Source organism: Elephantulus edwardii, unplaced genomic scaffold (assembly GCF_000299155.1).
Source record: "Elephantulus edwardii isolate Elephantulus edwardi_28Jun2011 unplaced genomic scaffold, EleEdw1.0 scaffold00094, whole genome shotgun sequence".
Lineage (NCBI taxonomy): Eukaryota > Metazoa > Chordata > Mammalia > Macroscelidea > Macroscelididae > Elephantulus > Elephantulus edwardii.
In genome coordinates this window covers 4,814,453-4,842,438 of record NW_006399844.1, presented here as the reverse complement: position 1 = coordinate 4,842,438, position 27,986 = coordinate 4,814,453, and the positions used below count along the sequence as shown (strand labels likewise).

The 27,986-nt window shown below is 41.4% G+C and overlaps 1 protein-coding gene and 2 pseudogenes across 1 annotated transcript; all 3 read right to left on the bottom strand.

Annotated features, from left to right (window-relative positions):
* Positions 1–433: 433 nt before the first annotated feature.
* On the bottom strand, positions 434–6,891 carry TEFM (transcription elongation factor, mitochondrial). The gene is made up of 4 exons (XM_006891065.1): positions 6,306–6,891; positions 5,206–5,645; positions 2,492–2,641; positions 434–874 (listed from the first exon to the last, which is right to left on the bottom strand). The coding sequence occupies exons 1-4, from the start codon at positions 6,889–6,891 to the stop codon at positions 434–436; spliced, it is 1,617 nt and encodes a 538-aa protein (XP_006891127.1).
* Positions 6,892–13,983: 7,092 nt separating this feature from the next.
* Positions 13,984–14,331, bottom strand: LOC102847217 (annotated as a pseudogene).
* Positions 14,332–26,230: 11,899 nt separating this feature from the next.
* LOC102845856 lies at positions 26,231–27,736 on the bottom strand (annotated as a pseudogene).
* Between the last annotated feature and the right edge of the window lie 250 nt (positions 27,737–27,986).

Here is a 27,986-nt window from a genome sequence, read left to right as displayed (position 1 = left end):
AGCTCCCCCTTTTTTTATTTTGTGTGTGTGTGTATGTGTACGTGTACTGCCAAATCAGATCTGAATGGTACAGAGGAAGTTGTATCTCCTTCCCCAGCAGAGCATCTGGTAGATTTGAACTGCATACCTCTGGGATTGCATTGCAGCTTCTTGCCACTAGGCCACCAGAGCTCCCCGAGAAATAAATTTATTTTGATAATTTAACATTTAATCCTAAAAGGCATAAAATCTGAAAAAAATATTTATTGCTTTGGCCTTAGCTTAGCATTACTATATATACGCCCTTTAAACATCCAAAATACAAACCTTTTTCTCAAGCATTAACACAAGAGTTAAAAAAACAAATAACATTTAAAAAAACCTCACACACTAAGATACTACTTTGATGACTAAAAAGAACCCATATATCATTAGCTACATTAAGATCAGAATTTTAAGGTGGGCTGTCAAACACTGCTAATTCGTAGAAGGCGAGAGCTTGCAGTAGTGAGTCATACAATTCCTCCACTCTTTTCTGTTCGGTAGATAAAAACATCTGTCTGTACTGGACGATTTTATCCGTAGGGAAGACTACTCGTGGGTCTGCCTTCAGTACAGACTCTGAGAAGAGCTCCTTGATGAGCTCCTTCCCACTAGTCCTTGTGTCCCCACCGATCATCAGTTCAAAGTGCTTCCCCACTGCACTTCGGCTCATGCTCAGCACGCGGTGCTGGCCGTCCTGCGGAAATGTTTTATTTAACAAGGTATACAGCATGGCTTCCACGATATGAAAATGTAACAGTATAGGAAACAGCGATATGTTCTGAATCGGAAGTCCTGTTTTTTCGAGAATGTAGAAATCAGCTTTCGGTATCTTTGAAATGACTGAAGACATCTTTAAAAAAAGAAAATACATAAGTAAGCAGAAATATTTCATGAAACTTTAATGTTTGGGCCCCCTCTCTATTTAAAAATACTATAATTATTATAGTCATGGTTTTATCAGGAAGAAGCTAAATAAACTCGGGCAATCGGTTTAATCTTCCTAAACTCCAGCGTCTTCACCTGTAAAATGGGCTTCTGGTTGTACAGTCCATTTGAGATTGAAATTGGGTAACTTAAATGGATTAAATAATCTTTTTAAATGTTCAAGATTGAGTTAAACTAACTAGGCTAGAATCAACAAATTAGCCCTACAACTGATAAATCCTGACAAGAGACTGACTGAACCACAGTTTTCTTTTTTTTTTTTAATGTTAAAGGTATTTTATTTACTGACAGAATTAAAAATGGTAACTTCCAGGTAGTGCAAAAGGCACCACTAAACCCAATTACAAAGAACTCGTATTAATACACAATGTTTAAGCAATGCTACACTTATATTTGGCAAAATGCTGTATTTGTTCAGTCTGTATATAAAACTGATCATCTATGAATCAGTCAGTATAAAAATGTCTATAAAAAACAGAAACAAAACAATTTAGACAGTGGCTCAAGAAAACAAGCTGCCATTTATGCATAGATTGATGCACAGTATATAGCCTAACCAAATGTCCCTTTTGAGTTTTCAAGTTGCTGGAAAAAAGTGTTCAGAAACACATTAACAAGGCACATTGTACAAGCTACAATATTATTCAATATCCATTAACAGATGCCCTGCCCTTGAAAAGCAAGTGTTCACAATTTTACTTTAAAAAACCAAAACCATTTAAAAAAAAATAACACACGTGATTACTGATCATGTTTCAAAACCTGTGGAAGAAAACAACGAAAAAGCAAAAATTCTTACACACCGAGCTTGAAAACATACACATCTAACCTCCCCAAGTATTTATTGGTTTGGTTTTTAGAGATCCACCTAATTAGAGAATAAAATACTAAAACTCCAAGCAAATACAGGGCAAAACCGGGCAATTAACAGTTACACAATTTAAAATGTAAAAAAAAAAAAAGAAGAAAGAAAACTTCTTAATACACAAAACAGTATCCACTTAAGCTGCCTTTCTCCAAATAGTAACAACTTCTCCCACTTTAAGGATATTGTTGCAAAAAGAAAGAAAAGACATCCTTATCTGTATGCCTTCTCACACTTCTCTTCCCACCCTTAACTATTTAAGTGGTGTCAAATTTCAAGTGAAATTGTTACATGGCAAGGCTGACACCATTGCTTTTTTCCTAAATGAAGCATTTTATATAACATTTTAAGCATAAACTATGTGAACCACAGTTTTCAAATTGATAATAAAAAAGCATAATTCCTGTCTGTTTTGAAGACTCAGAATACTTGTGACAGTATTTTGAAAAATTAAGCTTTGATATAATAGTAATGCTCGAAAACATTTAGCTTCATATACCACAGAACTAGGTGAAGAAAGATTCCATTTTAAAAGATTACAGGTGACAAGAGAGTCATTATTCCCAAAAGAAAACCTATCCTCAACTTATAAAATTCCTTTAGGACAACAGGACTAAAGCACACAAGGAGATTGGCATTTGGAGGCATACACCTTACCTCTTCTAAATAGACAGATGACAAGTACGTCCCTTTGACCATACTGCAGCTTTCATCTTGCTGCCAGTCTAGCACTGTCTTCTCACGATCAAGATGAGCCCAGGCAATTCTTCGAGTGCCAAAAACAATAGATACGATACTGTTAACTGCCTGAAACAAAAAGGCTGTCTTTATTAGAGGTGCTAACATTTTAACACACAAAGTTGAAGTTAAAATCTCAATTCCTAATCATCTAATGTTAAAGAAACAGTTTATCAACTGAAGATTAGGTTCTGTTGTTGTAATTATGAAGTAAATAATTATGTACTACTAAATGGTTTTAATTATGTATTACTAAATGGTAATCAGCAGAGCTCTGGCAGCCTAGTGATAATTGCTGCAATACCAAAGGAACACAGTTCGAATCCACCAGTTGCTCCGTGGAAGACAGATGCTTCCATCTGATTTACTGCCTCTGAAAACACTGCAGGAGGGTCAGCTATGAGTTAGTTCTGACTTGATGCACACAACAATAAAAGGAAACCAGTAGAAAACAAGAATAAAATTGCCATTGAGTTGGAATAGGTTTTTAAGGTTACAAATCACAAGTGAAGGGACTGCTCATGATTCTCCGACAGAGCAGCTGGCAGATTTGAACTCCCTGCCTTTGGTTGGCTGTGCAATTCCCGGGGCCCCCAAAAAGGTAATCAATAAGCTTCTCCATATGTCCTTTTCAAGGAGGAAAATCTGTCCCTTTGAGATGTAACTTTCTAATAATCTGTCTTTATTTTTATCTAAAAAAAAATAAATAGGAATTAGTCTATTGACAAAGACACTTCTATTTTTTCTTAACCCAAAGTAGGCATTCAGATATTCAAATAATGCCAGTGACTGTCTAGATAATAGGAAACAAGGAACAAAATCATACAGGATAATAAATGGTATCAAAGAACACTGTACAAAGGAGGAAGAGTCAGAAGAGACGTCCTGGAGGACTAGAACCATTTATTATACAAGAAACTATTTGATCCAGATGTCTACAAAGATACAGGCTGACACCTCACAGGCAGTAAAGGCTATAGCTGGGGAAAGAGCAGAGACAATGATTTCTACAAAGCAACATGGTTTGTCCTCAGAGCTCCAAGGAGCCACCAACACATGTTACAATAGAAGGAACATCTCAGAAAGATCATTAGTAGCTGTAGGGAAGAAGCTATAGACTAGAAGGTAGGAATCTGTGTTGAGCACTTCCTTTAACATATGACAATTTAGAACCTAAGACAGCAACAGTGATGAAACAGTGTCAAAGTGCTATCATAATAGCATGTGGGATAATTTTCTAGTTTTCCATAATTAGATGATATAACTAATCAGGATGATGACAGAAGGCAAGTCAATCTGAGAAGGTGTGAGGAGGATGTATTATTTTTAAATGTCTTGTGTTTAACTTGCAGGAAAGACATCTAGGTCCCTGAGGGGTATAACAGTCTGCAGTAAACTGACCAAGCAGGACCATGGAAGAAAGGTCAGGCCATTTGCTTCCATAAAGATTACTGCAAGATAACCCTGTATAGCAGTCCTAATACTCAAACACATGCAATCCCCGTAAGTCAGAAGCCACTGGAGATTGGAAGCTAATGGGCTTGGGGTTTTGTGTTACAGGATTTCTGTAGGAGTTACAGGATTTCTTAAGGAAGGTATGTCACTGATAACTAGCTCTGTGACGCTTAGTACAAAGTTTGAGCTGAAGGTACAGCACAGAGGCATCAACTCACTCTCCCATGGGTCATTTAGTTCTATCAGCAAATGACTTACTAATATGTTTTATAGATACAGGAGCAATGAATCCATGTACAAATCTGCTGAAAGGTTATGTAAAATTCTGTGTAGGTGCTAATTTTTTTCTGGTAAGAGCATCCAAAGCTTTGATAAACTTTTAAAAAATTATTCATATTTCCCAAATGCTACTAATATGGATGCAGAAGAAACGGTGCTTATTGTGAGAGTATTTTATCAAATAATGCTATACAGGACTTCTATTCTTGCAAAGTTTAATGTCTGACTAAAGAACTGAGTAATCTCAACAATTCATTTTACACAATATTGAAAAAGATGTGGTGTTAGAACTTTTTTCCCAGCAAGAAGATGGGGTAGTCAGAAAATAAATCCTGTTGGAAATTTTAAATCTCTTAAAAAAGAAACCAAAAAAACCCCCACTTTTGTTTTAAATTGTTAATAAAATCATAGATGAAATCCAGATTTCTTAGCTATAACTCATCTTTGCATCTTAATTTCTCATTACTCTCCTATGTGACCCTTAGGCAAATAAGGGCTACACAAACCTTGGATAGACTGACTTCTGGAAATCAAGTGTTCCTTCTGCCTGGAATATCCTCTTACAACTAGTCTAATTCTCTTGTTCAAAGTTCATGTTGACTTTTTCCAGTAAGTCTTTCCGAACTATCTACAGTTCTCTATGCTCTAAACTGCTAATTCACTACCAGTACATCTCCTTATTAGTAGTGATTACATACTACATTGTAGGTTACTTATATGTGTATATCTTTATAAATGCATTACTTTGCATGTATACACCTTGATACACCAACTAAATTACAAGGTGCCTGAAGGATCCTGTCTGAGTAATTCCCCAACCCAATGCCCACAATAATGTTTTGTGCAATAGCTTCTCAAATATTTAGCCAATGAAGCAGGTATGAAGAAAAACGGTTTACCTTAAGTTTCTCTCTTCCTATGTCTGGTTTGATGATCTTTCCCAAGACCCGGTTTTCCTGTAGTTTTCTTTTTTTCTTTCCAGTCTCGGGGCAAAGAATGGAATTACAAACTTGAACAGCTGTTTTATACTGGAATGAGGGCACATTCATTAAGCTCTCCAAATTCTGAAATAGCCCAAACTTTTCCCTGTGCTCTATAATTTTGATGGACTTTCTTCCACGAAGCTGTTTGAAATCTTCAAGTTCTTTATCTGATGCTGTGTTCAATACATGCAAGATGGAAGCCTGCTGTTCCTGAGAGAAAAGCTTGTCAAGTGCATTTCCAACATCCTTTGTATTGTCACCACAATCGCTGGGGCTCATTTTCTTAGGTGCAGTGGATTTTTGCCGACAGCAAGAAATGTGTAGGGCATCAGCAAATAGGGCGCCTCTCCACCTCACTAAAAGAAAAAGAACAAATTCAGATATCCTACTTCCTTACAGGGAGCTCTGGTGGCCTAGTGGATATGGAGTTGTGCTGCCACCTCAAAGGCACAGGGTTTGAATGATGAGCAATCTCCTCCTAGACAATTTATTGTTGTTCGTAGGTTCCTGCAGGTCGCAGATGACCCAGAACAGTAGGTCACACAGGATTTTTCTCCAAGTGCGGCTGGATTCGAACCACGTGCCTTTTAACTTTAGAGAGGCTTTTTTGTAATTAATATCTCGTTAGGAATATTACCTTCACTTCTATTTACATAAATGTGTCAACTGGATAAGTACGGTTTATAGGAATATTGAAAATGTTTAGAATTTGAGGGCGATTCTTGTGCACTTTAAAAGATTTCTGGCGTGACTATGGTTTTGTAAGAGGAAAGGTCATACATGCAGTCTTTTGTAAATCTAAAAAGTCACTGACATCCCACAAGGAACTAATATCCCCGGAGGGAAAGAGCCATCCTCGCGGTCCCCTGGCCAGGCAAAACAGAACTCTTAGAAACCTGTCAGCCGCCTCCTAGTCTGCTCCGTGCCCCCCAAAAAGGAGTTGTGGGGACTGGAACCTAAAAGGGGAAATAATCTAGAATCGGGATAAGAGCCGAAGGGATATTGGTTCACCATACCTCCCGCCAAACGAAAAGGAGTAAGAGAATTCATCTTCCAAGTCAACTCAGTCTGCTCCTGCGGTCCTTCCCCCTCCTCTGACTTCCGGTCCCTGTGAACCGCACAAAAGTGCTCGGGCGGGAATCGACGGAAAGGTTCCGGCTGAAACTGCTTCCGGGGCCTGACAGGCGGCTGAGACGCTGTCGGGCAGTGTGTCCTTTGCGGCTCCGCCACTGCCCGCGCAATCTGAATCCCTGGGTGGCTTATTTCACTGCATCGGGGAAAATCTTTCCCGGCTAATCCCTGACAGTGGCTGGGCAGGTGGGAGTGGGAACTGTCGCTGTCGGGGGCCGACTTGCTGCAAGGGAAACTTCTCGCCCATTTTTGGTCTGTGGTTCTGTTCGCTGGGGAATGCTCCTTGGGTTTATTCCAGGTACACAAATTGGTGAGCTCCCTGTTCTTCCCTGGCTGGGGCGCAAGGAAATGAGAAGCGGAGACAAACACACAAATAACCCCATTAGTAGAGTCCACCTGGAAGGAATGCAGTGAATTGGGAACCCGGCAGGATGGCCTTAGGTACATGCCTTGATCTGAGCTGTGTTCCATTTGGAAGTGGGGAAGGGAGCTGAGGCCTGGCACCAAATTCTTATTGGACCTTGGACAATCCAAATTCGGAGTAGTTGAATAACTTCAGGTAGCCATCGAGGCTGTTAAGAGGTTCAAACTGCTGGAAAGTAGCTGCACAGCAGTGTTGTAGCATTGGCGCAAGGAGAAAAGAAAAAGCTCGTGGACCTAGGAAAGACAATGGTAAAGGGTTAAACTAGAAAGATCTAAGAGGAAAAAAAGAGATTCTTACCGGAAGGTTAAAAAACATTAACGAGTTTTGTGAGAAACAAACCAGGTTAGAGAGTGGCATTTAAAGTGCCACTCATTTTGTGATGAGATGTGGGTTGTCCGAGTAAATATTATCTAGGAGAAAGTGGCAGATGTAAGAGAATTCTGTTGTGATAGTGCTAACCAGTTGAGTCAGCGACTCTTGTATCAAAACAGCGCCATCCCGTGCCATCCTCACAGTCCCTGCCATGTGAATGTCCACTGTTGTATCTACTGTGTCAACCCATCTCATTGTGAGTGCTCCTCTTTTTCACGGACCCTCTACTTTATTGCTTATTCATTTAGATTTCTTTGGCATAGTCAATATTCTCCAACGCCACAGTTCAGAGGCATCAATATTTCTTCAGAATTCCGGGAATCTTGGCAGCTTCTAGGAAACTTGAGAACCAAACAAGACATAAAAGCCAATTTTTGTGCAAAATTCTTTAAATGAAGAGGAAAGAATTTCCTTTTAAAAATCAAAGCTTACTCAACTTAGGCCATAAGTTGCCCTGAAGTTGCTCTCAGAGCTCAAGTGAGTTAGCTGACCCAACACAGTTATCACTTACTCACTGCACAGCCTTTGGCAGTTACTCATTTTCTCTGACCCTTTGCTTTCTCTTTTATGAGAAGGAGCTATTTGCCTGATAGGGCCGCCTGGAAGATTAATAAAGCAGAGAGAGCAGCACAGTGAAGGTTCAAGGAGTGCTCCCACTAGGTATTATCGATAGAGGGCGCTGCTGCTCAGAGTTCCACCAAGCTCTCAAGCACCAGCCTGGAGGGCAGAAAGGGTTCACGTCGCGTTGAAAACTCTTTCTGCTGTCGACTCTCCCTCTTGTGACCTTACATGTGTCACACTAGTCGAACTGTGAGCTCTGTCAGAGTCTTCTCAATGTCCGATTATTTTCGGAGCTAAATCGCTTTGTCTTTCTTTAAAGATGTCTCTGGGCGGACTCCAGCCTTCGATCTTTCTGTTAGCGGCCAAGCACATAAGGCAGTTTCCCTCATCCAGGGATTCCCAATACATGTTAGTCCCTCCCCCAAAGCGTCACTCTTCTCTAGAGCTAATTATTAATGACGTTGTGGGGGAAACTCCCTCAGTTCTCAGATCAGTCATTCAGAATTATCCTTTGACCAGAGGTTGGCTTTAGTAGGAAAAGACAATAATGATGCATGATTTACTGTAAACCCGATTGATTCGATGCATTCAAAATGAAAGTGGTCATCTTCCTCCCCCTCCCCCAGCTCCTTCTGACTTCCCTGTTTTTGTCACCTAGACATCTCAGGTTCCTCCCATTCCTTGCTTCACTGTGTCTAGTCTCTCATTTAGTTCGCGAGTTTTAAACTTTTTTGACAGCCACCGAGACATGATGTGAGACAAAAGCTTCATAAAGCAATACTGTGGAGCTCTGGTGGCCTAGTGGCAAGAAGCTGCACTGCAATCTTAGACATACACGGTTTGAATCCACCAGATGCTCTTCTGGAGAAGGAAGGACAATCTCCTGTACCAGTCAGTCCAATTTGATGGTACACACACAAAATAATCTTAAAAAATTAAAAAAAAAAATAAATCAATACTATGTTTTCGCATACGATGCCTCTTGATGTTTTTCTGTTGTACTTTTTAAGCCTCTAAAGTGTTTGTGTGATCAGTGAAAGAATGTATTATTTAAGCTACTTTTAGCTCTGCCTTCTAGTACTTGGAGCTGATCGCTTGCTAATTAATACCGCACACATTGGAGATGGCCTGGAAGCAGGAGCGGCATCCACTTCCGAAATGGCTTGCCTCCGGAAACTCTATGTAGGAACAGTGCTCAGGCCGTTCGTTCATAGGGTCGCTATGAGTCGTCTATGACTCGACGGCACCAAACAACAACAACATTGGAGATGAACAGGTATTGATATTCTCAGGACACATTCCTTGCTTTATTACCTCTGTGCTTTTGCACCTGCAGATCCCTTTGCCTGGAATGTCGTCTCCCCCAAACAGTCTGAAATATGCTTATCTTTTAAGGACTGACACCTTTATTTATTTATTTATTTATTTATTTATTTATTTATGTATGTATGTATGTATGTATTTATGTACGTACTTATTAATTTACTTTTTTTAATTCCATTTTTATTAGTTTATTGAAAAAACAAAGATCTTAACTCAGTGATCACATATACAAAGGCAAAGTAAACTCACAAGGAACTAATCTTCTCATCATTTTGGAGGTGCTAGCAGATCACTAGCCTGGATGTCTTTTCCATTTCATGAGTGTTCATGAAGCTGCAAAAAAATTGCTAGTTTTAATATCATTATCTAGACTTCAACTTAATGTGCAGTTTATGGTGTACAGATTCATTCATTTCCTTTTAGTTTTTCACGTTTATAAGCTTGTGGAAGGAATAGGCTGCAAATCCGGTTGGAAACAAGATAGAAATCTTTAGTCAGTACAGCTTTTCCTTAGGTGTGGTTATAGGCTTCTCTATGACTTTCAGCTTCTTGCCAATAGACTTTGCCTGAAAGCTCTGAAATGTTTAATGCACTTTAGTTCTGCCATTTATACATCCTCCCGAAGCCCCCAACTCCATCCAGGCCTAGGGGCTAGACTCTGATTCTATAGGGCGACAAATCTAGTTCAGCTCTGCCTCAATCAACAGGGGGAGTGACATCTTTTAAGGATCAAGGAAGCCTTCCTGTTTGCCAAGCCATAAGCATCCTTTCATATTAGCACAAGGTTCATAACTGCCTTAAATGTAGATGTTTGGTTTGGTTTTAGTTTTGCTTTGATTAGCATGTCTTTCCTTTTTTAATTTTATTCTGTTTTCTCAGACTGATCTGGAAGCTCCCACTCATTGCTGTTGAATCAGAACCCACTCATAGCTGATCCTCCAGTGTGTAAATTGAGTGAGAAGAGAGTCTTTCTCCTTCGAGGCCACTAGTGGATTCAGAGATGCTACTAGAGATGGCAGACTTTGAGTTAGCAGCACAACTCTCTACAGACTAAGCCACGAGCACTCCCTAGCTACCATCTGTGTCCCAAAACTCCATTCTGGAGGTCTCAACATGCCTCCTGGAGGAGCTCAGTGATTAAGATCAAACTGTGGAATGTTTCAACCCTGTGCTCCAATCCTGGTTTACTGGTAGTGTGAACCAGGGCAAGCTTTGTTACCTTTTCAGATCTGAGCCTCTTCATAATCATCTGGAGTAAAGGTAAGGTCCAGACCATAATTATATTCCAAGTGCATTTCCTGATTCCCATGGAGAGTCATTAAGTCTTTGTTAAAAAAAAATCTCCTATAATACATGTAAAGAGTTCGTTATTTTGGGGAAAACCATTCAAAGTTAAAATTAATTCTCCATAACTTCATGACCTTGAGGGAGGCAAACATTTTTTAAACTGGACATCAAAAGTATTAAAACAGGGGTGGGGGATAGGTAAGTCAGACTTCATTAAAGGTAAGAACGTCTATTCATCAAAAGATACCATTGGGAGAGTATAAAGAGGTAAGCTACAGAGTGAAAAAAAAATTGGTATTGTATCTACTTGACAAAGATCTTGCATCTGGAAAAGATAAAATTGAAGCAAGGAAAGGACTGGTAACACAATTGAAAGATGGGCAAAAGACTAGACTAAGCTCTTTATCTAAAGCATTCATGGAAAATCAGTATGCTTTGTAAACTTCCACTCAAATCACAATAAAAAAATTTAAAGAGCATTTACAGTGCCAATAAAAATATGGAAGGTGCTTTATTAGTCATCAGAGAAATGCAAATTAAAACCACATTATTACACTATGTACCCATCAGAATAGGTAAAAAAAAAATGAGGAAACAGATCAATATATATCAACATATTGGCAAGATGTGAAATAGCTGGAACTCTCATATAAGAATGGAAATGTGAATTGACAGAATCACTTGGAAAAACAGTATCTACTGGATATATATCTCCCAGTAATACAAACCTACTCACTAAAAGACATGTAACAGATTGAACTATATGTATAAAGTTGTTACTTAATCATTGGTAAGAAACAAAGATGGTACAACCTAGGGTTCTCTGGTGGCACAGTACAGAGAGAGCTGAGCTGCTTACTCAAAGGCTGTATGTCTCCTAGAGGAGCTCTGGTGGCATAGTGGCAAGAAGCTGTGCTGCAATCCCGAAGGCGCTGGTTCAAATCCAGCAGCAGAACACACACACACACACACACACACACACACACACACACACACACACATATATATATATATATATATATATGTATTTGTGTGTGTTGTTGTTGTTATTGTTGTGTACCATAGAGTTGGAACCGACTCATAGCTGACCCTCCAGCAGATTTTCAGAGGCAGTTAATCGCATGGGAGGAGATTGCCCAGCCTTCTGAAGAGCAACTGGTGGACTCGAATCGCATGCTTTCGAGATTGCAGCACAGCTTCTTGCCACTAAGCCACCAGAGCTTTCTAAGTAATAGTAAAATAAAGATGTATGTAAATGTTAAATTGTCCAAAATTTTTATTGACTTACATACAAAATTCATATGCATTGTGTTTTGTTCATGTACATTGGATTTCACACATTCCTTCATTCACATTGTGTTTCATACAATTGTTCTTTCCAAATTATTTTTTTAGTTAGATATCATGTGAAGGAGTCCTGGTGGTGTAGTCAGTTATGCTTTCAGCTGCTAACTGAAAGGTTGGGGGTTCCAATCCACCAGCTGCTCTACAAGCGAGAGTGCTTTCCCAAAGCCTCGGGGACCCCTCTGGGGAAGTCCCACTCCATCCGAGAGGTTCCAGTGAGCTGGAATTGACTGAGTGGCAGTGGATAACTTGGATTATGTTGTGCATCACATAAAGTTCAGATGTTTATTTAGTGATATAATCACCTTTATTTAGTTCCTAGGATGATTTACTTCCTCAAATGCAGCTGGGATTCCCAAGAAAGGGCTACTCATTCTTGGATAGATGGTTTAGACAGAGGACAGAGTCTGATATCTCTAACTACCTGCACCACACCTTCTGAGATATTTTGTGTTAGAAAAAGATTACTCTTATTTAAATGAACTTTAAATTTTAAAACTCTCCCCTAGGGGAGAGCCTTAGTCTTTAAATCAAATTTCCTACAGATGTCACCCTAATCTGTCACTTGTAGTTGTGACCATTGGATGACTAATTTCCCACTCACTGCCCCAGGCCATGGTCTCAGATGTAAACACTCTCAATTTCCTTGTGTCTATTAAGGATTTCGTTTCTTTTTATTTATTTATTTATGTGTTTGTTTTATTATTTTTGTGTGTGTGCATGTACCGTCAAATTGGATCTGACAGGTACAGGAGGAGATTGTCCCTCCTTCCCTGGCAGATCATCTGGTGGATTCGAACCGTGCGCCTCTGGGATTGCAGTACAGCTTCTTTGCCACTAGGCCACCAGAACTCCCCAAGGATTTCGTTTCTGACTCCTCAGATTTCACAACTGACTGTAATCTCTGTTGAGTTGTTATTTATTTGGGCTGCAAACTCCCATAACTTTTCTACTTTATTTAATTCAACCAACTTTTCAAAATTATTATTATTATTATTATTATTATTGTAAAATTCACATTGTGTTTTAAAGTGTGCATTTTAATGGCATTTAGCATATTCATAGTGATGGGTAACCACAACCACTCTATAGCTGCAGAACATTCTCTTCGCTTAAAATGAAGCCCCATACCCATTAAGCAGACACTATCCCTCTCATGTCTGTTAGTCCAAATGATAGTCTAAGTGTACTCTATTGTACATAGGGTTTTTGAGCACACTTAGACTATCATTTGGACTAACAGCCATGACAGAGATCACCACGTTGTGCCAAGAAATCTGGAGGACAACTAGTTGGCCAACTGACTGGAAGAGATCCATATTTACTCCCATTCCCAAAAAAGGTAACCCAGCAGAATGTGGAAATTATCACAATATAGCTAATATCACAACACTAGCAAAATCCTGCTGAAGATTATTCAGAAAAGACTTGGATAGTACATTGACAGTGAACTACCAGAAATATTGGCTGGGTTTAGAAGAGGTCATGGCACTAGGGACATTATTGCCAATGTCAGGTGGCTCTTGGCAGAAAGCAGAGAGTATCAGAAGAATGTCTATCTGTGTTTTCTTGACCATACAAAGGTATTTGAGTGTGTAGATCACAATAAATTGTGGCTAACCTTGAGGAAAATGGGCATCTCAGAACACTTGATCATGCTTATATGAAATGTATACTTGGACCAAGAAGCAGTCCTCAGAACAGAGCAAGCAAACACGGCATGATTCAAAATCAAGAAAGGAGTACACAACAACAACATCTCTAAAATACTGCCTTCTAGTAGTGTGATAATCTCTTTAGTAGGTTAGACTGAAAGTCACCAAAAACATGAAACAAACCATCATTAGAAGGCTACCATCTGTCAAAGACTACACTGCCAGAATTTTATTCTGAGTGTGAGACTTAAAGTCTGTGAATACATTTATTGGAAGTGTACTGTTGAAATATTCATGCATATGTATTCAAATTTTTTTTTCCTGAGGTCACCCTAACATGGTTTAAGTGTCACTTTTTTTTTTTTGTCCCTAAACCGTTTATTTCTCCTGACAGGGAGGTGGGCTGGATTAGGACCTGAAGGGCAGGGCCACTACAGACCAAGGGGAGTGTGGCCCTCAGGCGAAAGTGGAGTTGTTCCAGCCCACATTGGCCGCATTCATGTCATAGTAATTGATGTAGACCCTGCGGGACGGGAAGGTGGGCTTAACTCCACGAAGGGCAGGGCCACTACAGACCAAGGCAGGCGAGTGTGGCCCTCAGGCGAAAGTGGAGTTGTTCCATCCCACGTTGGCCGCATTCATGTCATAGTAGTTGATGTAGACTCTGTGGGGGCTGATGAGCAGCCGCAGGGAAAGCAGACCGCACAGCAGCTTGGTGTAGGTCTGGTTCTGCGCGCCGCCGATCTTGCTGGTGCTGTGCAGGCTGCAGAGCGCACAAGGATCGCTTGAGGCACCGAAAGCCATGAGCTGGTCTGGGACCACTTGCGCTGCGATGTACTGGGACGGTTTGCCGGTGGCCTGCGCCAGCTGCTGGGTAAGCTCAGAGAGCAGCCCGTCGGGCACGGATGCGCGAGGCACGTTCGTGTTGACCGCAAACATCGGCATGGTGGTGGAGAACAGTGAGCGTGGCGTCTGCAGGCCTGGAACTTAAGTGTCACTTTTATTACGTCTCTTCTCAGTGAATAAACTCAATTGTCTTTACTAAAAAAAAAAAAATCAAGAAAGGGAAAGTCAATCAGGGATGCATGCTTTCCTTTACCTTTTCAATCTGTATGCAGAACAGATCATTCAGGAAGCAGGGCTTTATGAGGAGAAGTGTGGCATCAAGATTGAAGGGAGACTCATTAACAACCTACAATATGCAGATGAGACAACCTTGTTTGCTGAAACTGAAGAAGACCTGAAGCACTTGATGCAAAAGGTCAAGGACTGTAGTCTTCAATATAGATTGAAACTCGACATCAAAAAGACAAAGATTCATAGCACTGGGCCAATTGGCAGCACCAGGGTAGATAGAAAAGAGATTGAGGTTGTTAGCAATTACAGCCTGCTCTGATCCACAGTCAACACTCTTAATACCAGCAGTCAGGAAGTCAAAAGATGAATTGCATTGGGAAAATCTTCTGTCATGGACCTCTCCAGAGTGCTAAGACCAACAATGTCAGTCTAGATACAAAGGTGTGCCTAATCCTGGCCATGGTCTTCTCAATTATTTGTTATGCATCAGAGAGCTGGACAATGACTAAGGATGACAGAATAATAGATGCCTTCGAGTTGTGGTGCTGGAGAAGAATCTTGAATATACCATGGACTGCTAAGAAAACAAATCGGTCTGTTTTGAAGAGGGTGAAACCAAGTCTCTTCTTGGAGGCTAGGATTTTGAAGCTCTGCTCCACTTACTTTGGGCACTTGGCCAGGAGAGATTGATCCTTGAAGAAGGACATCATGCTCAAAAGGGTGAACAGACAGCGTAGGAGAGGGAGACCCCAGATGAGATGGATTGATACAGTAACTGGGGTGATGGGGGTTGGTGTGTCAGAATTAGTGAGACTGGCTCAGGACAGGGAAGGCTTCAAAACTATTGTACAAAGGGTCACTATGCATCACAGGCGACTCAAGTAATAACATTCTATGACAGGTTTGGAAGCAGGAGTGACATCTACTTCCTGAACAACATGCCTTAGGAAACTATGAACTTGGATAAATGTTGATAGTTGTAGAGGGGCTTCAGACCTTTTGTTCTTAGGGTCACTATGAGTCGTGATACTCAAAGGCAATCAACAAAAACAACATCCCTCTCCATCTTCCCCAGTCCCTGGAAACCACTTACCTGTTGTCCCGAAGGATTTGCATATTCTAGACATTTCATATAAGCAGACCACTCAACATTTTTGAGCACCTGTTATGTGTGTTAAGAAAATCTTGAGAGAGAGAGAGAGAGAGAGACAGATTATGCATGTAAAGAGGAATCCTGAGGGTGCAGTGGTTAAGCATGTGGCTTTGAACTTGAAGTTGAGTGGTTCAAACCCACCAGTTGCTCCTCTGGAGAAAGAGGTGACAGTATGCTTCTGTAAAGATTTACAGCCTTGGAAACTTTACAAGGATAGTCTGCTCTTTCCAATAGTGTTGGTATGGGGTGGAATCTATTGGAAGGCCATGAGTGCTTTACTGTGTCAAATCCAGCATTGGCTGGGCACCAGAGAGTACAGAAATGAGTAAGACACTCTCTGTCCTTAAAGAGCTCACTGACACTGGGACAAGTGGTAAGTAAACAACTGAAGGACAATGTGATCATTATTGTAATAGAAATATAAACATTATGGAAACATGCATGAGCTCTGTAAGAGCAAGCTGCAAGAAGTGATATTTTGAAGTGTGGAAATAGCCGTTTTCTAGACCTCTGGGGTCTGTCATATGGGTAAGGGAGGGGACAGGGGAACTGGAGTAGAAAGGGGAGCAGTATGGCAAGGCACGAAGGCATAGAGGTGACAACTGTGCTCAAATGTGGTCGAAAGTGTACACACCCAGCAAGGCCATTCCAATTCATGGTGACTCCATGTGCACAGACTAGAACTGCATTCCACCTGGTTCTTAAAGCTGTAACCTTTTGGAAACAGATTTCCAACCCTTATTTTCCAAGTCACCTCTGAATAGGTTGGAACCACTGGTTAGTTGGTTGACTTCTTAACCGTTTGCATCATCTAAAAACTCCTTGTCACATTGTTGTTGTCATGTGCTACCTAGTCAACTACCACTAATTGCTATTATTAGGTGCTGTCACATTGAGCACGATGCACAATGACCCTATGAACAGCTGACTTGAATTCTGTCGCACCCTGTTCCAGCCTCATTGTCTCTGATACACTAGAAGTCATTGCTGAAGTCACCAAGTCAGTGCATCTTGTTGGGGATCTTTCTCTCTTTCTTTGACTCTTCACTTTTCCAGCACGATGTTTTTTTCCCCAAGACTGGTCCCTCCTGAAAAGATACCCAAAGTATGTGAAGCAAAGTTTCACCATCCCTGCCTCTAAGAGGTGTTTTGGCTTCATTTCCTCCAAGAACACTACAATTCAAAGACAATGATTCTTCTGTTATCTTTTGCTCATTTCCAACTTTCAGATGCATAGAAAGCAGCTGAAAATTCTATGATTTAATCAAGCTTGCCTATTAATATTGAATGAATGAATTTGACAATATAATATTTTGACAGTATTTTAATGGCCCTGAGCTAGTTCTTGTTGAAGATAGCGATATTCAAGATAGAAAACACATAGGTTAATTCAATCAGATTCTTTCTGATTTTTAGCAATTTTTTTTTACTTCTCTGTCACTTTTGTTCTCAAGAAGTAAAAATTGTGTGATCTTAAGTCCAGTCACTCTATTGTTGATCATTTTTTACTGATATTTCTTCATTTCCTTAAGAAATACTCCTTGAGCCCCTGCCACATGGTAGGCACTAGGTAAGGAGAACATGCAGACTGACTTGAGTCCTCATGAAGATTGGAGGCATGAGGGAATGAACAGTTACAGTGGGCTGTGATCCCTGAGGAGCTCTGGTGGTGTAGTGTTTGCAAAACTCAGTTACTAACCCAAAGGTTGGTGTTTCGAACTCACCAGTCACTCCAGGAGAAAGATGTAGTCTGCATGGGTAAAGATCTGGAAACCCTGTAGAATAGTTCTATCCTGTGCTATAGTGTTGCTAGGAGTTGGAATTGACTTAATGACAATGGATGTGTTTTAAAGTTGGAGTTAAAGCTTTGGGTACAAAGATATTGCAAGAATAGTGTGGCATCTGATCTCCCTAGGAAAGAGAATCAGCCTAAATCTGAGTTTTATGAGTCTCTGTTCCTTTTTGAAAATTCTGATACTAGCCATCCCTCCTCGAGAACTCTCTACTTCTCAGGTGGATTCAAGAATTTGCTGGGGGAGAAAAAAAAATCGCTGCAAAGGCAAGAGATAATTCCGAGATCATATTCACAGTTATGCAGTTTATCAGGGAAACAATCAGTGTTTGGAATTAGGTTCAGCAAACTACAAAATGGGATGAGGCTCAGGAAACACGTAGGTAAAGTCTAGAAGGCTCCCCTGAATTGGAGCATACATTCCTCTGTGGTGGTGTAGGTCTGCCAAGAATTTGGCCTCCTTAAATGATCCAGTAGTCTTGAAGTCAGGCAGCCCACCTACATCATCAACAGCATCAACTAATACAAGAAAGAGAGCTAATCAGACTTCAGTGAGACTGTGACAAGGCAAAGCCTGACAGAGCTAGATGGAGCCAGGTCAGAGCTCTTGCAATGGGAACCTCAGCACCAGGGAAGAAGCAGCACAGTCCCTTGGAGTCAGAGGTTCCTGCTCCAGCTGCCTGGAATAATTGAGGGATTGTATCTTTCTGTTGACTTGGCTTGGGACTGTTATTTACTGAACCTGGGCTTTCATTGTGTGATATCCTTTACCTCCTACCCCACTAACCTTTTTAATAGACCCCACAACTGTGAGTAAAAGGAGATTCTTTAACATCTGGGTGATCATTTGCAGTGAATTTAGGACCCAGTAGTTAGAAAAGCAGATGCAAGCAACCCAAATGCCTATCAACAAACGAATGGGTAGAGAAGCTGTGATATATTTGCACAATGAGATACTATGCAGCACTGAAAAACAAGGAACTCATAACGTATTATAAAAATAGGTGACCCTGGGAGACACTGTGCTGAGTGAAGTAGTCACAAAAGGACAAATAATGCATTATGCCACTGTTATAAAACAGGACTGACATGGAGTTTGGGGGGAAACCAAGAAAAAAGGGGATAAATAGTGAACACTGCATTTAAATAGATGAGGAAAAGAACTGTCTAAAAGAAATATATGATTAGATATTATTTGCATGACAACAGTCCAGAATAAGAAGTGCATAGCAAAGTGGACTGGTGGGGCGGGAAGAAATTGTGCAACAATGAAAGTATCTTTTTAAAGAGAAAAACACACAATGAAATATGATGCTGCATTGAAAAACAAGGAACTCATTAAATATTATGCAAAATAGGTGACCCTGGAGGACATTATGCTGAGTGAAATATCTCAGGCACAAATGGACAAATACTACATAGTGCCACTGTTGTAAAGCGGGACTGACATCAGAGTTGGGGGAAAACTAAGAGGGGATAAACAATATATACTGTACTGAAACAGATGAAGGAGAGTACTATTTAGGAGGAATATATGATTAGGTATTATTGTCATGCTAAGAGTCCAGAATGCAACCTACATAGTGGAGTGGATTGGCAAGGGGAGATTGTATAAAAATGAAAGAATGTTTTTTTTTCACCTGTCAAAGAGAAAAGTGAACTTGGGGGAGGGGTGGGCAAGGAGGAAAGTGTGCAACAATGAATGAACGGAAATCCACGTTTTCTGTAAACTTTTGTTTAAATATCAATTTAAAAAATAATAATTTAAAAAAAAAGTAGGTGCTGTAGAGTGGGGGTGATGTCTGACCTTATAGCAATCAGCTTTAGCCTGTAGATGTTGATGGTGATAATTCCCCTTCATAGAGCTAGCAGGGGTAAGACTTGGCCATCCCCATGTTGCCCTGACTCCTTTTACACCCTCTCTTCTTTGGTAAAGAACATCTCTCTCAGCTCCTCTTGCCTATATAAGCAAACAGGCTCTTCTCTCCACATGCACGCCCCCGAGGACAGGATTCCTCTTGGTCCTAAGAGGACAGGCTCCTCTCAACCCTGGTCTCTGTCCTGCTCAAACAAGTGTTACAAAGCTCTTTTAGCTTTGCAAGTAAATACCCAGAGGAAGCTTCCTGCTCAAAGGTTCTGAATTTTCTCGCTGTGTATTGGCTAGGCAAACCATGTTCTGCCAACAAATGCCTCAAGGCGTCTCATTCCACGTACAAACCTCCTATCTAGACCGTCTCCATGCTCTGATTCTGTGGGCTGGGAGCATACTGTACCAACACACATTGTCACATAGCCCATGCTGCTTATGTTTCTGTGGCTTCGTGTGTTTATATTACCTTCCCTCGGTCTAGGAAGTTCTCAGCACTGGGACCCTGGAACCAAAGGGTGCATCTAAATCTTGATCCTTCATTTTGTTGAGAGTGTAAACTCCTTCTTACTGTCTGGGATTAGCTCTCTTTAAAGCCAGTGGGATGACAAAATTGACCAACCCCCTACAAGGACTCTATACACCTTAATTGCATTGTGGCCTGCCCCCAAGTGTTTCATGCATCTTATTTGCATTATTAGTAGACTCTCCAAGGGCCACAAGCATATTATTTTTATATCGGTTGTAGTCAAATAGATTTTGACTAATAGTAACCCTATAGGGCTGGGTAGAACTGCCCCATAAAGTTTCTAAGGTTGTAAAATTTTTACAGAAGCAGATTGCCACACCTTGCTCTCCTGAACTGGCTGGGGAACTTGAACTATGGCTCGCAACCAAGCACTTAACCATTTTTTCCACCAGGAATGCTATTTATATAGATCTCTGGTGGGAATCACAAGATCATGGCTAGAGGGTCATATTAAACTTCTCCAGAGACACTCATTAAAACATTATGCATGACAGCCAAAAATAAACAACAATATATCATTTCAACCACAAGGAAATATGTATATGACACAGAAGAACACACATTCATGAAAATAATGTGATAAAGCATCTATAATAATATGTTGAAAAAGCTCCTTTAAAGAAAGTGAAAAAGAGATATAAAATATTATGGAAAAACAGTGACTGTGGCAAGAGGGACAGGTGTATTGGAGATGGTGAGATTGGATCAGTATAGAGCAAAGTTCAGAGCCATTGTTCATAGGGTCACTATGAGTCATAGTTGACTCAATGGCACAGAACAACAATCATATTAAGACATGAATTAAAGGCAAGAAAAATACTATCCCAAAAGTGCGTGGCTCAAATCCACCAGATACTCCACTGTAGAAGGAGGGGCAATCTCCTGCTGTGCCAGTAAGATCCGATTTCAACAGTACACAACAAGAAGCAGGGAGAAAAAAAAATAAAAATGTTTATGATGGTTGGTAGTGAGACTATTAAAAACATATTACTAGGTTGAACTATGGGAAATTCTGATGGCCTAGTGAGTAGGGAGTCTCACTGTCAACCCAAAGGTAGGCAGTTCAAATCCACCAGCTTCTTTGTGAAAGAAAGAGGAATGATTACTTCTGTGTGATTTGCAGGCTCTGAAACCCTCTGAAGGGTCAGCTATGAGCCGGTTTCAATTCAATAGTAATGAGTTTGAGTTTTTTAGGTTAAAATACACAATATAGATTTTCTTTAAAAAAAATAAACTTCATATGGTTCAATGTAATACATATGTTAGTGAGAAGGGCCCAATATAAACTTCAACTTGAATGCCAGTTTCAGTACGAAGTAAGCACTGTCAATCTTGTCAAATCATGGACAAGTATATTTAAAACCTCTCTCTCTCTGGGCTTCAATTTCTTCATCTCTAAGATGGGTATAAAGATTATCTGTACCACGGAGTGTGAATAACATTAAATTAGCCTGTAAGGACTCTGCCATGCACAGCAATCCACAATGTGTAGTGACTCTATCTTGGGTGTTCATGCTTCCCTTCTTTAGTGTATTTTCCAAATTTCCTATAAGAATCATTTTCCCCTTCTTATTCTGGAACTAATAATTATTCTTTTTTTTTTTTTAAATATATTATAGTTTATGCCCTGAGGACCTTGTGCTTGTTCCGGTCTGGGCTGGGAATGTGGCTGGAGGATTCTTGCAGCCCTGCTGGCTCAGCTAGCTGGCGGGAGACAGTGTCCTAAGAGCAGGGCTGGATATTTGCACTCTGAAGGACCCTGGGAGCTTTATTTACAGAAGACACTCTGTCCTAGATCTTGATCTTACCCCAGCAGCTGCTGTATGGACTCGATTCCAAGTGATACTTCTTCCTTAGTCCTGCCCCTCAGACTCTAACCCCCTGAAACGGTACTCAGCATATGCCTCTGTCGGCACAGCCTTTGACACAGGGCTCTTCTTCTAGAAGTTTTTTGGTTTTCCAGCCCAGAAGCTGAGCTTAGCTTCTGTCATATCAAATATCCAAGAATGAGAAGTCTAAAGAAGAGCAGACCGGTCTATGTCTTGTGGTTGATGTTATGTGCTGTTGAGTCACTAGCCACTCATATCGACTGTGTGTATGTACAACAGCTCTGAATCCTGCTCCATCCTGAGCCAATCTTAATAATCTCTGACACACCTACCCCTGCTACACCAGTCACTGAATCAATCCACTCATCCAGGGTCTTCCTCTCCTGCTCTGTCCTTCCGTCCTTCCAAGCACATGATGTCCCTCTGTCCTTCCAAGCATGATGTCCCTCTCCAAGGATTGGTCCCTCCTTGCAACATGTCCAAAGTATGTCAGACAGAACTTCAGAATCCTTGCCCCCAAGGAGCAGCTTGATTTCACCCTCTCTAGGATGAACTTGTTTGTTCTTCTAGCAGTCGACGGTATATTCAATATTATATATTCTTCTCTCTCTCTCTCTCAAAAATTCTTGTTATGTACTGTCAAGTCAGATCCAACTGGCACAGGAAATTTCCCCTCCTTCTCCAGCAGAACATCTGGTGGATTCGAATCCCGCACCTTTGAGATTGCAGTGCACCTTCTTGCCACTAGGCCACCAGAGCGCCCTGGTATATTCAATATTGTTGTTGTTGTTTGGTGCCGTCGAGTCGTAGATGACTCATAGCGACCCTATGAACGAACAGCCTGAGGACTGTTTGTACATAGAGTTTCTGGAGGCAAGCCATTTCCGAAGTGGATGCCGCTCCTGCTTCCAGGCTTGATTTAGTCAGGAAGCTCGAGCCAACACTGTCCACCATGGGTGCCCATTACCACGATTGCCACTTCACTGTCACAGTCTTCAACATCACAGCAACCACGAGTTACCTCTGTACAGCAATGCACAGACCAGTGCTATACCACCTAGAAGAATGTTTGACAGGAAAACAATTTGAACCTGGTTGAGGGCCGCAGGCCTGAGGGCACTTTGGGCTTAAGGCCGCCTCCTGGTTCAAACCCTAGGCCCAGGCTGGCTAGTCTCGCTCCTGGGACAGAGCAAACCTGCACATCAAACATGCCCGGAAAGCAGTCAACTCCAAAAGTTTGCCACGATTCCTGCGCTCACACCACCATGCTCCTTCTGGAGGTGCCATCAATTCACCTATGACTCACAGCAAGCCTATGAACAGATCTGAACCTTGTCTTATCTTGCGCCATCCTCATCGTCTCTAACATGCTTGAGCCTGTTGTTACAGTCACTGTGTCAATCCATTTTGTTGTGAATCTTCCTCTTTTTCTTTGCCCCTCCACCTTCTCCAGCATGATGTCTTTTTCCAAGGACTGGACCCTCCTGACAACATGTCCAAAGTATGTGAGAAAAAGATTCAGCACACTTGCCTCTAAGGAGGACCCAGGTTGTACTTCCTTGAAAATAGAATTGTTTTTCTTTAGGCAGGCCATGGGATATTCAATAGGTCCATGGCTAGAGGGGACAGCGAAGCAAATAGTAGACTACTGTCTGACATCATACTAGGAGACTCAATCCATGTTCCTATTTGGTTTCATGCCCTTGGGTAGCTCACCACTTTTGAGAATCAATGAGAATACGCCATCCCCTTTTCCTTATGACTCAGGGTGAAGTCTCTCTCAGGGAGGAGTGATAGGGAATGGCAAAGGACACACTGACAAAGGAGATTAATCAGAACTGACTTTGACCAGCACTGTGGCAATTGGACAATTAAAACAGACATTCGGATGGCGGGGAAGAAGAACAAACTGGGGAGGAGGGTGGAGAGAATGGTGCGGCAATGAAGGAGTGAAAGCCCAGAATCCCTGTGAGTGTTCATTGAAACTAATAAAATTTAATGATAATAAAAAAAATAAGTTTTCTCTAGTGCAAAATGGGATGATAAGATGCTGCCCTCAGAGAACTGACATGAAATCCTTTTTTCAAACACTAAGTAATTGTTCCGTATCCTTCATATTGGTTTCCTAGGACTGTTCTAACAAGTATCACAAGCCAGATGGCTTAAAACAACAGAAATTCATGGTCTCACTGCTCTGGAAGCAAGAAGTCTGAAATCAGGATGTCAACAGAACCAAACAATACTCTCACCAAAGGTTCTAGAGAAGAATCCTGCTTTGACGTTTTTTGGCTTCTGGTTGCCACAGATGTTCCTAGACTTGTGACAGCATAGTTCCAACAACTGCCTCTATCTTCACATCTTCCCTGTGATTCTTTGTGTCCTTATCTTCCTCCTATAAGGACACTCTCCCTGGCAATCTCATGTAGATCCTTATCTTAATTATATCAGCAAAGATTCTATTTACAAATATGGCCTGACGTTCTGGGAGGGTAGGAATTGTTTTGGAGACATTCTACAATCTATTAGGGAGCTCTACTGAGTAGTCATTAGGGAGTAATGCTGTTAACCCATAGCGGAGGATCCACCAAAGAAGGATAATAATTCACCACCAGTGTGATTTACAACCTTTGAAACTCAACAAAGAATCAGCTATGAGTAGGTTCTGACTTGGTGGCAGTATCTTTGAATTGATACAATCTAGTACATTCCTTGCCCCACTCCCACCCCTGTTTTAGCTATCTATTGCTTCTATAACAGAGATACCACTGTTGTTTTTAGATATACAACTCATAGCAATCCTATAAACAACAGCTTTGAGCCCTGTCCTATCCTGTGCCATCCTCATCATCTCTGACATACTTGAGCCCACTGCTGCAGTCACTGTGCCAATCCATTTTGTTGAAGTTCTATTTTTAACTGACCCTCTACCTTTCTGAGCATGGTGTCCCTTTGTAACAAGTAGACTCTCCTAGCAACATATCCAAAGTATGAGACGAAGCTTCACCATACTTGCCTCCAAGAAGCACTCTGAGTGCACTTTCCCCAAGGCATATTTATTTGTTCCTTTGGCAGTACCACAACTCAAAGATAACAATTCTTCTGCTGTCATTCTTTTCATTGTCCAGATCTGGATGCATAGCGAGTGACCTGAATCAGACACACCTAAGTCTTCAAACTGATATCGTTGTTGTTGTTGTTATGTGCCATTGAGTCATTGTGACTCATAGCGACCCTATGTGCAAGAGACCTAAACGCCATTCTGTCCTGTGCCAACCTTGCTGTTTCAAACACTAACAGAATCGATCCATCTCGAGTGTCTTCCTCTCCTATACTGTCCCTCCACTCTTCCAAGCATGATGTCCCTCTCCAAGAACCAGTCCCTCCTTGCAACATATCCAAAGTATGTCAGACGTAGTTTTAGAATCCTTGACTCCAAGGAGGACTCTGGCTTCACCCTCTCCAGGACAAACCTGTTTGTTTTTCTAGCAGTCCATGGTCTATTCAATACTCTTCTCCAGCACCACAGCTCAAAGGCATCAATTATCTTCCTATCATCCCTATTCACTGTCCAACTCTCTGATGCATGGCATGTAATCACAAAGACTGTAACCTGGATCAGGCACACCTTAGTCTCCAGCCCAATGTCATTGCTCTTCAGTACTCTTGAGAGGTCCCTCACAGCTGACTTTCCCAATGCAGTTCGTCTCCTGATTTTCTGGCTGTTGTTACCAAGAGTGTTGACTATGGCGCCAAGTAAACTAAAACTGTTAACTATCTCAATCTCTTCACCATCCATATTGATGCTGCCAATTGGTTCAGTGGTGAGAATCTTTGTTTTCTTGATGTTGATCTTCAATCCATATTGAAGACTGTAGTCCTTGACCTTCTGCAGCAAGCACTTCAGGTCCTCCTCAGTTTCAGCAAGCAGGGTTGTGTCATCTGCATCTCTTCAGTGATTTGGAGTGGTCCCTGACATTGGACTTGCCCCAAACAATATGTCTACTGATGTCCTGACTGCTGGCACCCAGGATATTGATTTTGGATCTAAGTAAGAGGAAATCATTGACAGCTTCAATCTTTTTCTGTCTATCATGTTGCCAGTGGTGAGGATTTTTGACTTCTTCATGTTGAGATGTAAGCTATATTGAAAGTTGTAGTCTTTGATCTTCTGCAGCAAGTGTTTCAGGTTCTCCTCACTTTCAGCAAACAAGGTTATGAAATCTGTATAACTTAGGTTGTTGATGAGTCTTCTATTTTTCCCCCCCTGGCCAATTCAGTTCTTTATTAATGAAGCCCAGACATTCAAAGGCCATCATCAATCTTCATTTCCATGATTTTCAGAGTGGGCCCTTTTCACATCATGATTATTGTCATCTGTGTCCCTGGAGAATGAACAGCCTGGGAGAAGGGTGGGCTGGGACAGGCCAATGCAGTTAAAGTCTCACCTTTTTCGGTGTCACTGTCACCTTTGATGACTTCCACAGAGATGTCCTGGCTTATGCTCTCTGGGACTCTCAGGGTCTTGTCCCGTAAAGGTTCCATGCTTGCTTTATCATGCACCTGCTGGATTACAACTTCTCCAGATCAGTGTTTTATTTTAGAGACAGGCATGAATAAATAAACCACTGAGTGACGACCACGTTTCCTTCTCATCCTTCTGTGCCAACATTAACATATCCAAAGCCTTTTGATATTCTCCATGTTCTTGTTGAATTGTTAGTTCATGGGCATGTTTAAATTCATTCTGTTTTCCTTTCTCAGTCTTTTCAAAATCTCAGAAAGATAATTTGTCAACATCAGAATTTTCCTTGGATAAGAAGCCCAAGTTCACCTTTAGGACATGTAGCAGGTGGCGCATTTTCCCGTCCTCCAAATGCTGTTTGTTTTCGTTTATGTGTCTCTCGAAGAATAGTTCTAAAAACCTGTTTGAAAAGAAACCAAGTTTCAAAATTTCATCTGTTATATCTTCAGTGAAACTCAGGTACAATAGTTCTTCATCATCAGAGTGACTTTTTGTCCTCGACGAGCTTTGCAGTGAAAACTGGGGTAATGTCCCATATGCTGATAAGCTCAGAGGTGGGCAGAGAGCTGAGCAACTTGTCAAGGATCTTGATGAGAATTCTGAAGAATGCTGTCTTCAGTCTCATCCCACGCTGTGCTACTCTTGTATGACAGTGAAGGTGTGACCTTTTCTTTGCTACCATGTGTTAAACATCGCACTGTCTGCTTTGTATTAAACTTCTGAATCTGTCAAACTCTCAGTTTCTGCTTTCTGACAATCAGAGGTAAAACTGCTCAGTTCAGCCTGGGTTTCAGCTTCTGCTGGAGGATTTTCTTTTCCTTTTGGCAGGTGTGTAATACTGATACTGTGACAGGAAAGATTTTGCTTCTATCTTTAAAGTTCATGGAGTGAATGGCAATGGCTTGTTAGAAAAGAGTTCAGAAGGTTTATCCAAGAAGTCTCCACTGGACGCCTCGGAGGAAGTTAACGGATTCTGGTGGGGATGTGGGAATGAGCTCTTGGACACCCTGCCCCAGGCGGTTCTGGTGCTGGCTTTTCTGGTCCGGGAAGCTATGTCCTCCATACTAAAGAGGGAGGAACTGGAGTTCTTTGCAGTACCATTCATGAAGGCTTTGTTGGATTTAGATGGACCAAGGAAGAATCTCTCCGAAGAGAGTCCTGATGACCTTGTAAAAGACGGCAATTCATTTAATTCTTCTCTCATGTCAGCTTTTTCTGGTTCCCTGAAGGCTTTAGCAGCCTGTTTAATAATGACCTGGACTTCATTTTGGAATTGGCCTCCATTGTCATTCTAGCTAATCTGAACTTTTCACATCGTGCTAACTCCTTTTTTAGTTTCTCTCTTCGTTGTTGGTCTGTGTATTTGATGCTGCTACTCATACTTAATGGAACTGAGCAATCTATTGCCGCTTTGGCTGAAAGGATTTTATTATAATGAGCCATCATGTGATTCTTCACCAGTTCGAATGTGCTTAGTCTGAGAGAGGAGTCAGTGCAAAAAGCGTTACTTTTGGTGCTCAAATGTCCCGTAAGAAGGCATGGGGTGTCATATCTGGGGAGGACTCTCCGGCTGCCATCCATTATCGTTGATCCTTCAGCAGCCGCTGCAGCAGCCGGGGTCCCAAGGTTGTTGCTGCAGCCGGGTCCAGCCCAAGACTGCCAGTCGGCCTGGAGCTGCAGAAGGGACAGAGGCACTGGCCTGGGCCCCCCAGACACCAGGTGACCGTCGCCAGGCCAGTTGCTACGGGTGAGTCCTTGGAGGCGGGTCCTTCTTTCTATTCTGATGCCACATCCTTTTTCATAGAGTCCAGCTTCTTGAAGGATTTGCTTA